Below are 13,311 nucleotides of genomic sequence, written 5' to 3' on the forward strand. Positions count from 1 at the left end.
TTTCTTATTAATTTTATTTTTGTGTCTAACTGTTTTGTTTACTTGTAAATTTTTCTAAATACACATTGTTTTCTAATATTTTGTTATGTATCTTTTTATTTTGAACAATTTTAAGTATACAAGATAGTTAAAAGATTAGTATAATGAACATATCTAGACTCATAAACTAGATCCACAAGTTGGTAATATTTTGCTGCTTCTCCTTTATTTTTACACACACACACACACACACACACACACACTCACATTCAACTTTTTATTTGCTAAGCCATTTGAGAGTAAGTTGCAAACTTTATCACTCTTTATCCCTAAATACTTCAATATGTATCTTTTTAAACTCAGACATTCTTACATAAAACCTCAAAACCATTATGATATCCAGATACTGAATATTTGATGCATTACAATATCAAAACATTATAACGTTATCTATAGTCTATTAAATGGGATTTTTAAAAATAATTACCTTTTCTAAGTAGTTATTGCAAATGATTATGAACTCTTGGTCTTATGTATATAGCAACAGTGATAAATTTATATTAGTTCCAATACTTTGGCTCTAGATTTTCTTGGAAGCAATGATAAATTCTTATTCAATGTAATAATCAGGTCATCCACAAATAATAATTTAGTTTCCATTTTCTCCTATATAGCTTTTAATCAAATTAATTTTTGAACAAATATTTCTCTGATTAATTTTAATATCCTAATTACTTTAATATATATTTATTTAAAGGCTCATGTCTTAATTAAGTTACAGGTACATGAAAATAAAATATAAATTTTTATATTTTAGGAAAATTCACGAATTGTGAGGGTGAAAGTTATAGCTGGAATAGGCCTTGCCAAGAAAGATATCTTAGGAGCTAGGTAAGTATATCAGATTGGGTTGTAATTTTAAAACTTTGCATTTGTTAATTTTTTTTCTAAATTTGGTTAATTAATAAATGGTATAAAATTATTAGCAAACTGTTGTGCAGACTGGAACTGTTGTGCAACTGGTGGTTTACTAAATCTCTTGCCATCTGAATTACTCAATTTGTGAAATTAGACAAAGGCAAAAATCAGAGTGATAGTTACAGGATAAATTATTGAGTTCTGCTTTCAGAAATTAGTAAAATTCTAACACACTAATCCTTTAGCAGATAACAACCATAAATTCTGGACATAATACAAAAAAGCAGCAACCTGAAGGCAGTGGAGAGTGAACAGAGCAGGCAGATCCTGGTGGGAAGTCTACATTTGAAGGAAGGGAGTTGTACTGAGTAAGTTCCCAATTTTATGAATTAGTCTGAAGCTGGGTGGAATCAGAGCCTAGAAAAATTGTAGTCTTCTAGCAGACCAAATCTGAAGAGAGCATGGCAATGGTGAGGATTCAAGAAGGGAAAGAGGTGGAGAGCTCAGCAACTCAGCTGAAAACAAAAGATGTGAGCAGACATCAGATTACCATCCAAGAAACAGGGTTTGTGGTTCTTATCCAAACAAGATAATTAATTGTGTGATAAAATAGAATAAGCAAACAACATCGACAACAATTCATCAGAGAAAAATAGCAGAATCCAGAGCCTCTACAACTTAACATTTATAATGTCCAGGATATAATACAAAATTACCTGATTTATAAAGAACCAGGAAAATAGAACACATTCTCAGTAAAGAAAATATGCTAACAATAAATCAAAGAATAGGAAATCTCAGGAACCAAATAGAAGCTATAAAATATTAAAATTCTAAAACTGAAAAGTACAATATTTGAAATTAAAATTCTCTGATGGATTTAACAGCAGAATGGAGAAGAAGAGGAAAGATGAACTGAACTTAAAGACAGAGAAATAGAAATTACTACTCAATTGGAAAAATGAGAGAGACAAAGATTGAAAAATAAAAAATGAACAGAGCCTTGGGGATGTGTCAGGTAATATCAAACAGTCTAACCTACATATAATTGAAGTCCCAGAAGGAGAGGGGTACTCTTTTTTGAAGAAATAATGGCCAAATTTTTTCCAAATTTGATAAAAGACAAATTTATAGTACCAAAAAACATCAAGCTGGGTAAACACGTAAGAACACACTGAGGTACATAGTCAAACTTTTGAAAGCCAGGTATAAAGAAAAACATCCCGACAAAAGAAAGAAAAAAAAGGTGATACATTACATACAGGGGAACTACAGTTCAATTAAGGACTGACTTCTTACAATAAACTATGGAGGCCAGTAGAAAATGGAACAAATAGAATAACAACTGTCAATCAAGAATTTTATATTCAGTGAAAATTATTCTTCAGAGATGATGACAAAATAATGACATTTTTAGAGGAAAGAAAAAACTATGAGAATTTGTCATTTGCAGACCTGCATGGTAAGAAATGTTAAAGGAACTTCTTCCAGCTGAAGAGAATTGATAACAGATAGAAACTCAGATCCTCAGAAAAGAATAAAGAACATCAACAATGATAAATATCTGGGAACATATAAAAGACTTTTTGCTTTTTCATCATATCTTTATAAATAAAACATATGCCTGTTTAAATCACAATTTAGAATGTTGTCTTGTAGGTTTTATATTATACGAGGAGTCTTTAAAAAGTTCATGAAAGGATTTGTATTATCTTTTAATTCAATTTTCCGTGAACTTTTTGAAGTACCTTGTATGTATATGGATAATTTATATTATATGTAAATAGAATATATAACAACTATATCATAAAGGAAAGTGGCTGGTGTGGGTTATGGACTTATTTGGTAGAATGGTACAATATTAAATATAAGTGGAATAAAAAATTAAGAATATACATTGTAATGTCTAGATAAGCCACTAAAAAATAATGCAAAGAATTATAGGTAAAAAGCCAATGGAAAATTTTAAATGCAATTCATAATAAAATAAATAAGAAAAAAAGCTAGGAAAGGAAGAACAAATGATCAGAAAAAGAAAAAGAGCAGGGAGAGAATGGAAAACAAATAATAAATTGGTAGACCTAAATCCAGTCATACCAATAATTACCTTAAACATTAATGAACTAAGGTAAAAATGAGGCAGTGGTTTTTGGAATAAATTAAAAAACTGTCTATAAGAGATGCACTTAAAATATAAAGACATAGCTAAATTGAAAGAAAATGGATGTAAAAAGATATGCCATGCAAAAGGTAAGCATAAAAAGACTGAAGTGGATATATTAATATCTGATAAAATAGACTTCAACACAAAAAATTTTTCCAAACATTTCAGAATGATGAAGAAGAAGATAATCAGGAACATAAAACAATTGTAAATGTGAATTTGGAAATACGTGAATCAAAATTTGACAGAATTAAAGGGGGAAATAAAAATGCCACAATTATAGTAAGAGACATTAATACCTTTCTTTCAGCAATTGATAACATAACTAGATTTAAAAAATCAACAAAAACATAAATTTGAATAATATTATGAACAACTTTGGCCTGAAGAGCACTATTTCTAATAACTGCAAAATATTCATTCTTTTCATGTACACATAGTACATTCGCCAGCATATTATTTATCTATCACTATATAACAGTATTACCACTTAGTGCCTTAAAAGAACATACACTTATTATCTCAGTTCTGTAGGTCAGAAGTTCCTGTATTGTTTAGCTGAGTTGTCTACTTCAAGGTCTTGCAAAGCTGCTTTTGTATTTTTTTTTTTTTTCCTAATTTGATCATGTGGTTTCTCTCATGAGAGTGGCTATAAACTCTAGCCCTGCCCTGCCCTGCCAGGACTCCAGAGATTTGATCATGAATGTTTACATTGTACCTTTCATGGTACTTCTTTATTCTGGTGGATGGCCTATTGCCTAAGTGTTTGGCCTGTGACCAGTGTTCCTTTCACAGGAAAGTTGCATATCCTGGCAGATACCCTTGTGACTCTTGTCTGACCTGTATCTAGTTTATTTCTATTAAGACAGCCACTTTCTAGGAGAGCCCTGACCAGAAAAGAAATTAGGTTTCTGTGTATCAGTAAGGTGAGATACAGAGGAGACAGCCCATGAAACAAAACACATGAGCCAGTATATTACTTATAGATCCCAGAGAGGAGAGGGCAGCACACCTCACAGGGCCAATGGGAAGTGAGGAGCCCTTTGGGACATGCACATTCAGCTAGCAGGTGGTGAGCAAGAGAGAAAGAGAGAGAGAGCATGGGACCTGTGGGCCATGGCCTTTATTGGGGTTCAGCGTGTTACCCAAGCAGGTTTCCCCTGGGGAATTCTAATTGGTGGATTTAGAGCAAGCAGGCAGGAGTTCTATAGAGTCATGCTGTGACTGAGAGGTGGTCACTGTGGCATATCTGCACAGTCCATGCAGGGTATGGGGGTCAGTGAGATGAATCAGGTCAGTTGTCTATAGCTGTCCCATAGGGAGATGGTCACAAGGAGGTTGTTGTATAAAGTACATTAAAAAAATTAATCAATGAAGAAAAAATGCCTGGTCATTTCAATTGGTGTGGAATGTGCATTTGACAAAATCTAATACCCATTCATAATAAAAACTCTCAGTAAACTAGGAACAGATGGCAATGTCCTAAACCTGATTAAGGGTTTCTATGAAAAAAAAGAATACTTAACAAGATACTTAATTGTGACATTCTGAATGCTTTCTACTTAAACTCAGGAATATGGCAAAGTTGGCTGCTCTTATGCTCTATTCAATATTGTACTGGATATTCTAGCGATATAATATGGGAAGAAAAAGAAGTAACAGTAAAACGGATCAAAAAGGAAGAAGTAAAACTCTTTATTTACAGACAACATGCTCGTGTATGTAGAAAGCCCTGAGGAATCTACAAAAAGCTACTGAAACTAATAAATGAATTTATCAAGGCCACAGGATACAAAGTCAATGTACTAAAATCAGTTATATTTCTATATCTTGTCAATGAACAATTGGAGAATAAGAATTAAAATCTGTTTACAATAGCATGAAAATTAAATACTAGTAAATGTAACAAAATATTTGCAAGAACTGCACACTGAAAACTGTAAAACATTGCTGAGAGAAATTGAAGAATATGTAAATCAGTGGATAAATATGCCATTTCATGGGTTGGGAGGCTCAATATTGTTAATATGGTATTGCTCTCCAAACTGATTAGATTTTTAACAATCCCAATCAAAATCCCAGAATGCTTTTTTGGAGAAATTGATAAACTGATTCCAATACTTATATGGCAAGTCAAGGCACATAGAATAGCCAAAAAAATTTCAAACAAGAAAAGTACTGGAAGACTTGTGCTACCTAATTTGAAGACTTGCGCTACAGCAATAGTAATCAAGACAGAGTGGCATTGGAATGAGAATAGATATATGATGGTCTTCAAAAAGTTCATGGGAATAGGACACAGGTCTGGACAGAGATTTTATGAATAGTACTTCTGGAGCACAGGGAACAAAAGCAAAAGTTAACAAATGGGATTATATCAAACTACAAAGCTCCTGTACAGCAAAGGAAACAATCAACAGAGCTAAAAAACAACCTGCAGAATGGGAGAAAAATATTTGCAAACTATGCATACAACAAGGGATTAATATCCAGAATATACAAAGAACTCAAATGACTCAATAGTAAAATCGTAAAAAACAAATAAATCATTTAAAAAATGGTCAAGGGAACTGAACAGACATTTTTTGAAAAAAGACATACAAATATCCAACGGGTATATGAAAAAATGCTTAACATCACTAATGATCAGAGAAATACAAGTCAAAACCACAATGAGATATCATCTCACCCCAGTGAGAATGGGTGTTATCAGAAAGAAAATAACAAACCTGGTGAAGATGTGGAAAAAGGGGTACTCTCATATATTATCGGTGGAAGTGTAAATTAGTATGGCCATTATGGAAAACAGTATGGGGATTTCTCAAGCAACTACAGATGCAATCCCACTACTGAGTATATACCCAAGTGAATGGAAATCAACAGGTCAAAGTGATACCTGTACTCATGTTTATCGTGGCTCTATTCGCAGTAGCCAAGAGTTAGAACCAACCCAAGTGTCCTACTGATGATTGGATAAGGAAAATGTGGCATATATACACAATGGCATTCTAGTCAGCCATAAAAAAGAATGAAATTCTGCCTTTTCCAGCAATATGGATGAGTTTGGAGAAAATTATGTTAAATGAAATAAGCCAGGCATAGAGAGAGAAATAGCCCATTTTCACGCATATGTGGAACTAAAAAAGCTGATCTCATAGAATTAGAGAGTAGAATAGTGGTTACTAGAGACTGGTTGGGAGGACGGGGGAGAGGGAACGGGGAGAGAATGGCCAGTGGATACAAAATAGTAGAGAGATATCAAGAATGGGATCTAGTGTTCTACAGACTACAGTTAACAAAGTACTATGTATCTTTGAATAGCTAGTCAAGATGATGTTGAATGTTCCTAGTACAAAGAAGAGACAAATGTTTGATGTGGTAGGTATACTAACCACCCTGTTATGATCACTGTATACAATATGAATGTACTCAAATATCATATTATACTCTATAAATTTATACAATTACCATGGGTCAAAAAAAAGTTCATGGAAATATTCATATTATCTTTTAATTCTGTTTTCCACAAACTTCTTGAAGTACCCTCATATAGTTCAATGGGATAGAATAGAGTAGAAACAGATGCATACACACACACACACACACACACACACACACACACGCACAGAGAGAGAGAGAAAGAGTCAGTTCCTCTTCAGCCAAAATGCTAAGGTAATTCAAGGGGAAAGGACAGTCTTCTCAGAATATTGTACTGGAACAACTGGTTTGTATGGAACAAAATTAACCTTGTCTGTTACCACACATCATACAGAAAATTAGTAAGAGCTAAAATGATAAAACTTCTAGAACAACACATTGGAGGAAATCTTTGCTCTCCTGGGTTACAAAAAGTTTTCTTGAATAGTACCCCAAAACTTGAACTATAAAAGAAAGAAAAATGTTGAAATGGACTTTATCAGAATTTAAAAATTTTTTTCTTTGAAAAAGTTAGGGAAAAGGCGAGCCACAAATTAGGAGAAAATATTTTTAAATGTATGTCTGGAAACAACCTAAATGTCCACAGACCAATGAATGGATAAAAAAAATGTGGTACTACATACAATGGAAAACCTTAAAAAATGGAGCCTTAAAAAAGAAAGAAATTCTGCCATATGTGACAACATGAATGGGCCTTGAGAACATTATGTTAACTGAAATAAGCCTGTCACAGAAAGACAAAAACTGCATGATTCCATTCATATGAGGTATCTAAAATAGTCAAATTCATAGAATCAAGGAGTGGAATAGTGATTGCTGGTAGGGGTAGAGATGGAAAATGGGAGTTGCTAATTAATAGGCATAAAGCTTTAGTCAAGCAAGATTAATAAGCTCTAGAGATCTGCTGTATAACACTGTGCTTATAGTCAACAATCATATGTACACTTGAAAATTTAAGAGGGTAGATCTCATGTTAAAGTTCTTACCACAGTAAAAAACAAAGACATATATCCAACAAAGGCCTTTAATCCACAATATATAAAATCCTCTTACAACTCAATATGATTTTTAAAAGCCAATTAAAAATGGGCAAAACTCGTGAGCAGATGGTGTCTAAGAAGAGGAGCCTGAGTAAGAAACTGGGAGGGAACAGTTAGAATGGTATGATGAGAACCAGAAGAGAATTGCTTCATGAAAGCTAAATGAGATGGGTGTTTCAAAGAGAAAATGGTCAGTAGTATCTATTATAGAGAGCCAAAAATAAGTACTAGAAGGTGCTGATCGTAATGGCAAGATTGCTGACTTCTCAAGAGCATTTTCAGAGGAATGGGTCTGAAGGGACGAGACAGAATCCAGGCTGCAGGGTTTTGGAAAGCAACGGGAGTTAAGGAAATGAAGAAAGGGATATGATGTGCTGTAGTGGTTAAGAATATGGCTTCTGGGGCCGGCCCGGTGGCGCACTGGATAGTGTGCCGCTTGGGAAGCGCGGCGGCGCTCCCTCCCGAGGGTTCGGATCCCACATGCAGACCGGTTCCCGCTCACTGGCTGGGCGAGGCGTGGGAGCAGCACCGAGGGTTGCGATCCCGTTGCCGGTCCCCGGTCCGGTGCGGGGGCAACACTGAGGGTTGCGATCCGTTGCCGGACACGGAAAAAGACAAAAAAAAAAAAAAAAAGAATATGGCTTCTGGAGCCAGGTGCTGGAGTCTCAATCCTGACTCTTCCACTTTCTAGCTGTGTGATCTGTACAAAATAGAGAAAAGAATAGTACCTACCTTGTAGGCAGTTATAGGTATTCAAAGAGTTAATGTAGGTTAACTGCTTAGAACAGTGTCTGGCCCAGAGTTAGTGCTACGTAAGTGTTACTATTGTGGTTGTTGCTGTTGTTATTACAAATTATTCTCTTGAGAAGTTTGCCTGAAAAGGGAAGAAAATAATTGTTTTGCTTTGCTGGAGGAAGGAGGGAGAGTTGAGGAGAGTAGGAGTTTAAAAGCACTTACATGCCTAGAAAAACCTAGGTCAAAGGAAAAGCTGAAAGTATGAAACAGAGCAGTAAAAACAGATCAAGCAAGGTTCCAGGAGAGGTGGGAGGGAACTGGACAAGGGATATTGGCCTCAAACAGGAGGAGGACTCCTGAGTCACCAACGTTATGGGTGGGGATGGATTCTGATAAATATGTTGGGAGAGGTCTGATGGCTTTGACTTTTGTCAATTAAAGTCAGAGGTAAAGTGGTATGAGGAAATAGGGGGAGAGGAATTGATGGATTGGGTTGGAGGGGAGTTAGTGATGGAGAATGCTGGGTACTTGGGATACCCAAGTGAAATGGGAGAAATTTGCCCATGGACATGTAAAGTGTCCAGAGTCTTGTGCTTTGCAAATCTGTGTGTCACAAGGTTTTCCTTCTCCATGTCTCCTTGTAGAAGGGTTTTATGACAATTGTTTTTAACTGAAAGCAGTTTGCCTTTATTTTATGAAGGAGTTTATGCCCATGAGATAACTTGGATACCTGAGGTTTTGCAAAATCAGTCTTGGAGTCATTGAATTAACCATCTTACCTCAGAAGAAGAAAGAATGTAATAAAATTTTTTTTTAATTTCAAAAATCTAAAAAGGTTATAAATCATTAGACCTGTGATTAAAAGGGCTTTTTTTTTTTTTTTTTTTTTTTTTTTTTTTTTTCTAATTCTTTATTTCACTAACATGGTACTTTAGATTTTTAACAAGATGTAAAAATTACTATAATTACTTACCCTGCCTAAAGAATCCTGACTTTTCTTGCAGGAAATAATTGTAGAAATTTTTAACAAGGAAAACCCTGTGAACTGTATATTTTGAGTATTCTGAGCTTGAGCTAAGCAACAATTAAAACTCTTTTTTTTTTTTTTTAATTCTAACAGTGATCCTTATGTGAGAGTGACATTGTATGACCCAATGAATGGCGTTTTTACAAGTGTGCAAACAAAAACCATTAAAAAGGTTAGACTTAATAGTATTCAAAAAAATTTTAAATGTACTTGTTTTGTTTTTATGTGACAAAATATAAAAAAGTTAGTTATACTATGTTTGTTATCTTTTAGACTTTGAATCCAAAGTGGAATGAAGAAATATTATTCAGAGTAAGTATGCATTTTATTTTATTAAAACAGAAAAAATAAATTTTTTCTCAATAGGGTAGAATTACATGTTCTTACTTATAATCTAAAATGTGTCCTAGAATTTGCCTATAATTTTAAAAAATTAAAGAGTTAAAATTAGGTATGTCAATGATGACATGGTCCTAGAATAATTTATCTTATTATGAAAAACGTAATATAAGGTAATGGAGAGGTAAAGGGTATTGTAAAGCTGAAATTATCTTATTCTAATAAACAAAACTGATTTGGAGACTGTACAGTAGTCTTATTCCAATTCGGCAGATTTTGGTCTTTTCCCTTAAAGATGATGCAATATTTGTGTCCCCCCCATCAAGTAGACTGATCCAGGCAAGAACTGATGAGGGCCTGTCAATAAGTGGATACATTTCTTCTTATGTACCCTTCATCTCATTCCTGTCTTCTCTCCTCACCCTACTTCACTATACCAAAAGAGCAAACTACAATCAGCAGTTTTTTCAGGCCCTCAAACCGACAATGTTTCTTTGTGCCTATTTATCAAGAGCCCTTACTGTTGCCAGAATCCGCACTCTATCAGCAGTGGTAAAGATATATATATATCAGTAATCTCCCCCTGTCTGTTGGATTATTCCTACTTGTATCATCCTTAAAATGTTCTTCCTTGACCCCATAATCCCCTTTAGCTGCTGACTCATTTGTCTGTTCACCTGAATAACCAACATTCTGGAAAGAGTTGTCTGCCTTTGTCATTTCTGCTTCTCCAATATACTCTTTAGCCCACTCTAATCTAATTCACACCCCCATCACTCAAATGAAACTGCTCTCACTTAGGTCACCAGTGACTTCCGTGCTGCCAGGTTCATCTCATCTCTCATATTACTCATGCTCTTAGCAGCATCTGATGTAGCTGACCATTCCTGAAACAGCACCCTCTCTGGATGCTGCTGTGGTACCACACTGGACTTCTGTCAGGAAAGCAGAAGCCCCTCTTCTGGAGTCCACATATGAAGGTTTTATGTTTGTTTCATTTTGTTCAGTTTTGATAAAGTGAATTAGGGAAGAAATTGCTGAGGCAAAGGTCAGAGAAGCTGTTGTGGAAGATCCAGCCAACAGCTGGTTATATTAACATTAGTCAGAGTAGACTTCAAGATAGGGTATTACCAGAGATAAGGAGGGACATTTTATGGTCATAAAAGGGCTAATTCATCAAGAAGACATACAATCCTAAATGTGTATGTACCTACTAATAGATCTTCAAAATTATAAAGCAAAAATTGACAAAACTAAATAGAGAAAAAAACAAATCCACAGTAGTTGAAGATTTTATCATTCCTCTCTCAATAACCGATAAAGCAACTAGATAAAAAGAAAATCAGTAAGTACATAGATGATCTGAACAACAATATCAACCAAATTAACCTATTTGGCCTGTATAGAACACTACATCTAACATCTGAAAATATACATTCATTTTATATGTTTATGGAACATTCACCAAGATAGACCATATTTGGGGCCATTAAAGAAGTCTGAACATATTTAAAAGTCTTGAAATTCAACCAGATATGTTCTGTGATCACAATAGATTTAAATTAGAGTTCAGTAACATATGTATATCTGGAAAATCAACACATAATTAAAATTAAGCAACATGCTTTTTAAAAAGCCATGGATCAAAAAAGAAATCATAAGAGAAATTAGAAAACATTTTAACTGATTGATAGTTAAAGCATAACATACCACAGTGTGGGATGAAGCTAATTCGAGGCTTAGAAAGAAATTTATACCTTTAAATACTTACATACTGAGAAAGATTTAAAATCAATGATCTAAGCTTCCACCTTAAGCTTAAACGAAAAGTAGAAGGAAGGAAATAAAAGTGGAAATCAATGGAATATGAAATAGACAAAGTAGAGAAAATAAGTGAAACCAAAATGGTTCTTTGAAAAGATTAATAAAATTGATATACCGTGGCTAGCCCATATAATAGAGAGAAAGAGAACCCAAATGACTAATATCAGGAATGAGAGGAGGGAACGTCATACAGACATTATAATTTTACCAACTTAGTTAAAATGGACAAAGTCTTCAACAGCCAAAACATACCAAAACCAATATGAGTAGAAATAGAAAAAATAAACATACATTAGAAGAACTGACTATAATTAAAAATTTTTTTAATTTTGATTTAAAACTTTACATTATTTTTGATGATCTCATTTTCCTATCAGAAGGAATTCTTGACAGTCAGGATTACTTTTGAATTAGAGACATTACTACAGAAATAAGAGAGAAGGCCATTTAAAAAAAAAAATTTTTAGGGCCGGCCCCATGGCGCACTCGGGAGAGTGCGGCGCTGGGAGCGCAGCAGCGCTCCCGCCGCGGGTTTGGATCCTATATAGGGATGGCCGGTGCGCTCACTGGCTGAGCACGGTGTGGGCGACCCCGAGCCAACCGGTCACAAAAAGGACAAAAAAAAATTTTTTTAACTGCTTTATTGAGGTGTAGTTGATATACAAAAAACTGCACATATTTAACGTATACGATTTGATGGGTTTAGACATATGCGTACACCTGTGAAGCCATCACCACAATCAAGGTAATAAAAGTATCTATCTCTGAAAGTTTCCTCCTATTTCCCCCTTTTCTTTTTTTGGTAAGAACATTTAACTTGAGATCTACCCTCTTAAATTTTTCAGTGTTCAATACATTATTGTTGATGATAGGCACTGTGTTGTACAGCAGATCTCTAGAATGTATTCATCTTGCATAACTGAAACTTTATACCTGTTGAACAACTGCTAATTCTCTCTCCCACCCCAGCCCTTGGTAACCACCGTTTCACTCTGTTTCTATGGGTTGGACTAGTAGATGTCTAATATAAATGAGATCATGCGGTGTTTGTTCTTCTGGGACTGGCTCATTTCACTTAACATAATATCCTTAAAGTTCATTCATGTTCAGGGCCGGCCCGGTGGCGCACTGCTATAGTGCACCGCTTGGGAAGCGCGGCGGCGCTCCCGCCAAGGGTTCGGATCCCACATACAGACCGGTTGCCGCTCACTGGCTGAGCGAGGCACGGGAGCAACACCGAGGGCTGCGATCCTGTTGCCGGTGCCGGTCCGGTATGGGGGCGACACTGAGGGTTGCGATCCGTTGCCGGACATGGAAAAAGACAAAAAAAAAAAAAAGTTCATTCATGTTGTCACAAATGGCAGGATTTCCTTATTTTTTAAGGCTGAATAGTATTTTATTGTATGTATATACCACATTTTCTTTATTCATCCTTTGATGGACATTTAGGTTGTTCTCATATCTTAGCTAAACTGAATGATGCTGCAGTGAACATGGGAGTGCAGATATCTCTTTGATTATAGTGATTTTATTTCCTTTGGATATATATGCAGAACTGGGATTGCTGGATCACCTACTGGTTCTATATTTTAATTTTTTGAGGAATCTCCATACTGTTTTCCACAGAGGTTGCACCATTTTACATTCCCAGCAACAGCGTAGAATGTAAATTGTGGAGAATCCAGTTTCTCCACATACTTGCTAAGATTTATCTTTTTTTTTTTCAATAGTAGCCATTCTACAGATGTGAGGTGATATTTCATTATGGTTTTGATTTGCATTTCCCCAGTCTTAGTGATTTTGAGCGCCTTTTTACATACCTGTTGGCCATTTGTATGTCCTTGGAG

The 13,311-nt window shown here is 35.1% G+C and overlaps 1 protein-coding gene across 1 annotated transcript in view; it reads left to right on the forward strand.

The window, feature by feature from the left end:
• Positions 1 to 800: 800 nt before the first annotated feature.
• NEDD4 (neural precursor cell expressed, developmentally down-regulated 4, E3 ubiquitin protein ligase) overlaps positions 801 to 13,311 on the forward strand; it is a 100,169-nt gene continuing 87,658 nt past the window's right edge. The window contains exons 1-3 of the mRNA XM_008584180.1: positions 801 to 870; positions 9,395 to 9,473; positions 9,575 to 9,613. Coding sequence (XP_008582402.1) covers positions 9,429 to 9,473; positions 9,575 to 9,613 — 84 coding nt within the window. The 5' untranslated portion in view covers positions 801 to 870; positions 9,395 to 9,428. The remainder of the gene's footprint in view (positions 871 to 9,394; positions 9,474 to 9,574; positions 9,614 to 13,311) is intronic.

This window comes from Galeopterus variegatus, unplaced genomic scaffold (assembly GCF_000696425.1).
Source record: "Galeopterus variegatus unplaced genomic scaffold, G_variegatus-3.0.2 Scaffold3167, whole genome shotgun sequence".
Lineage (NCBI taxonomy): Eukaryota > Metazoa > Chordata > Mammalia > Dermoptera > Cynocephalidae > Galeopterus > Galeopterus variegatus.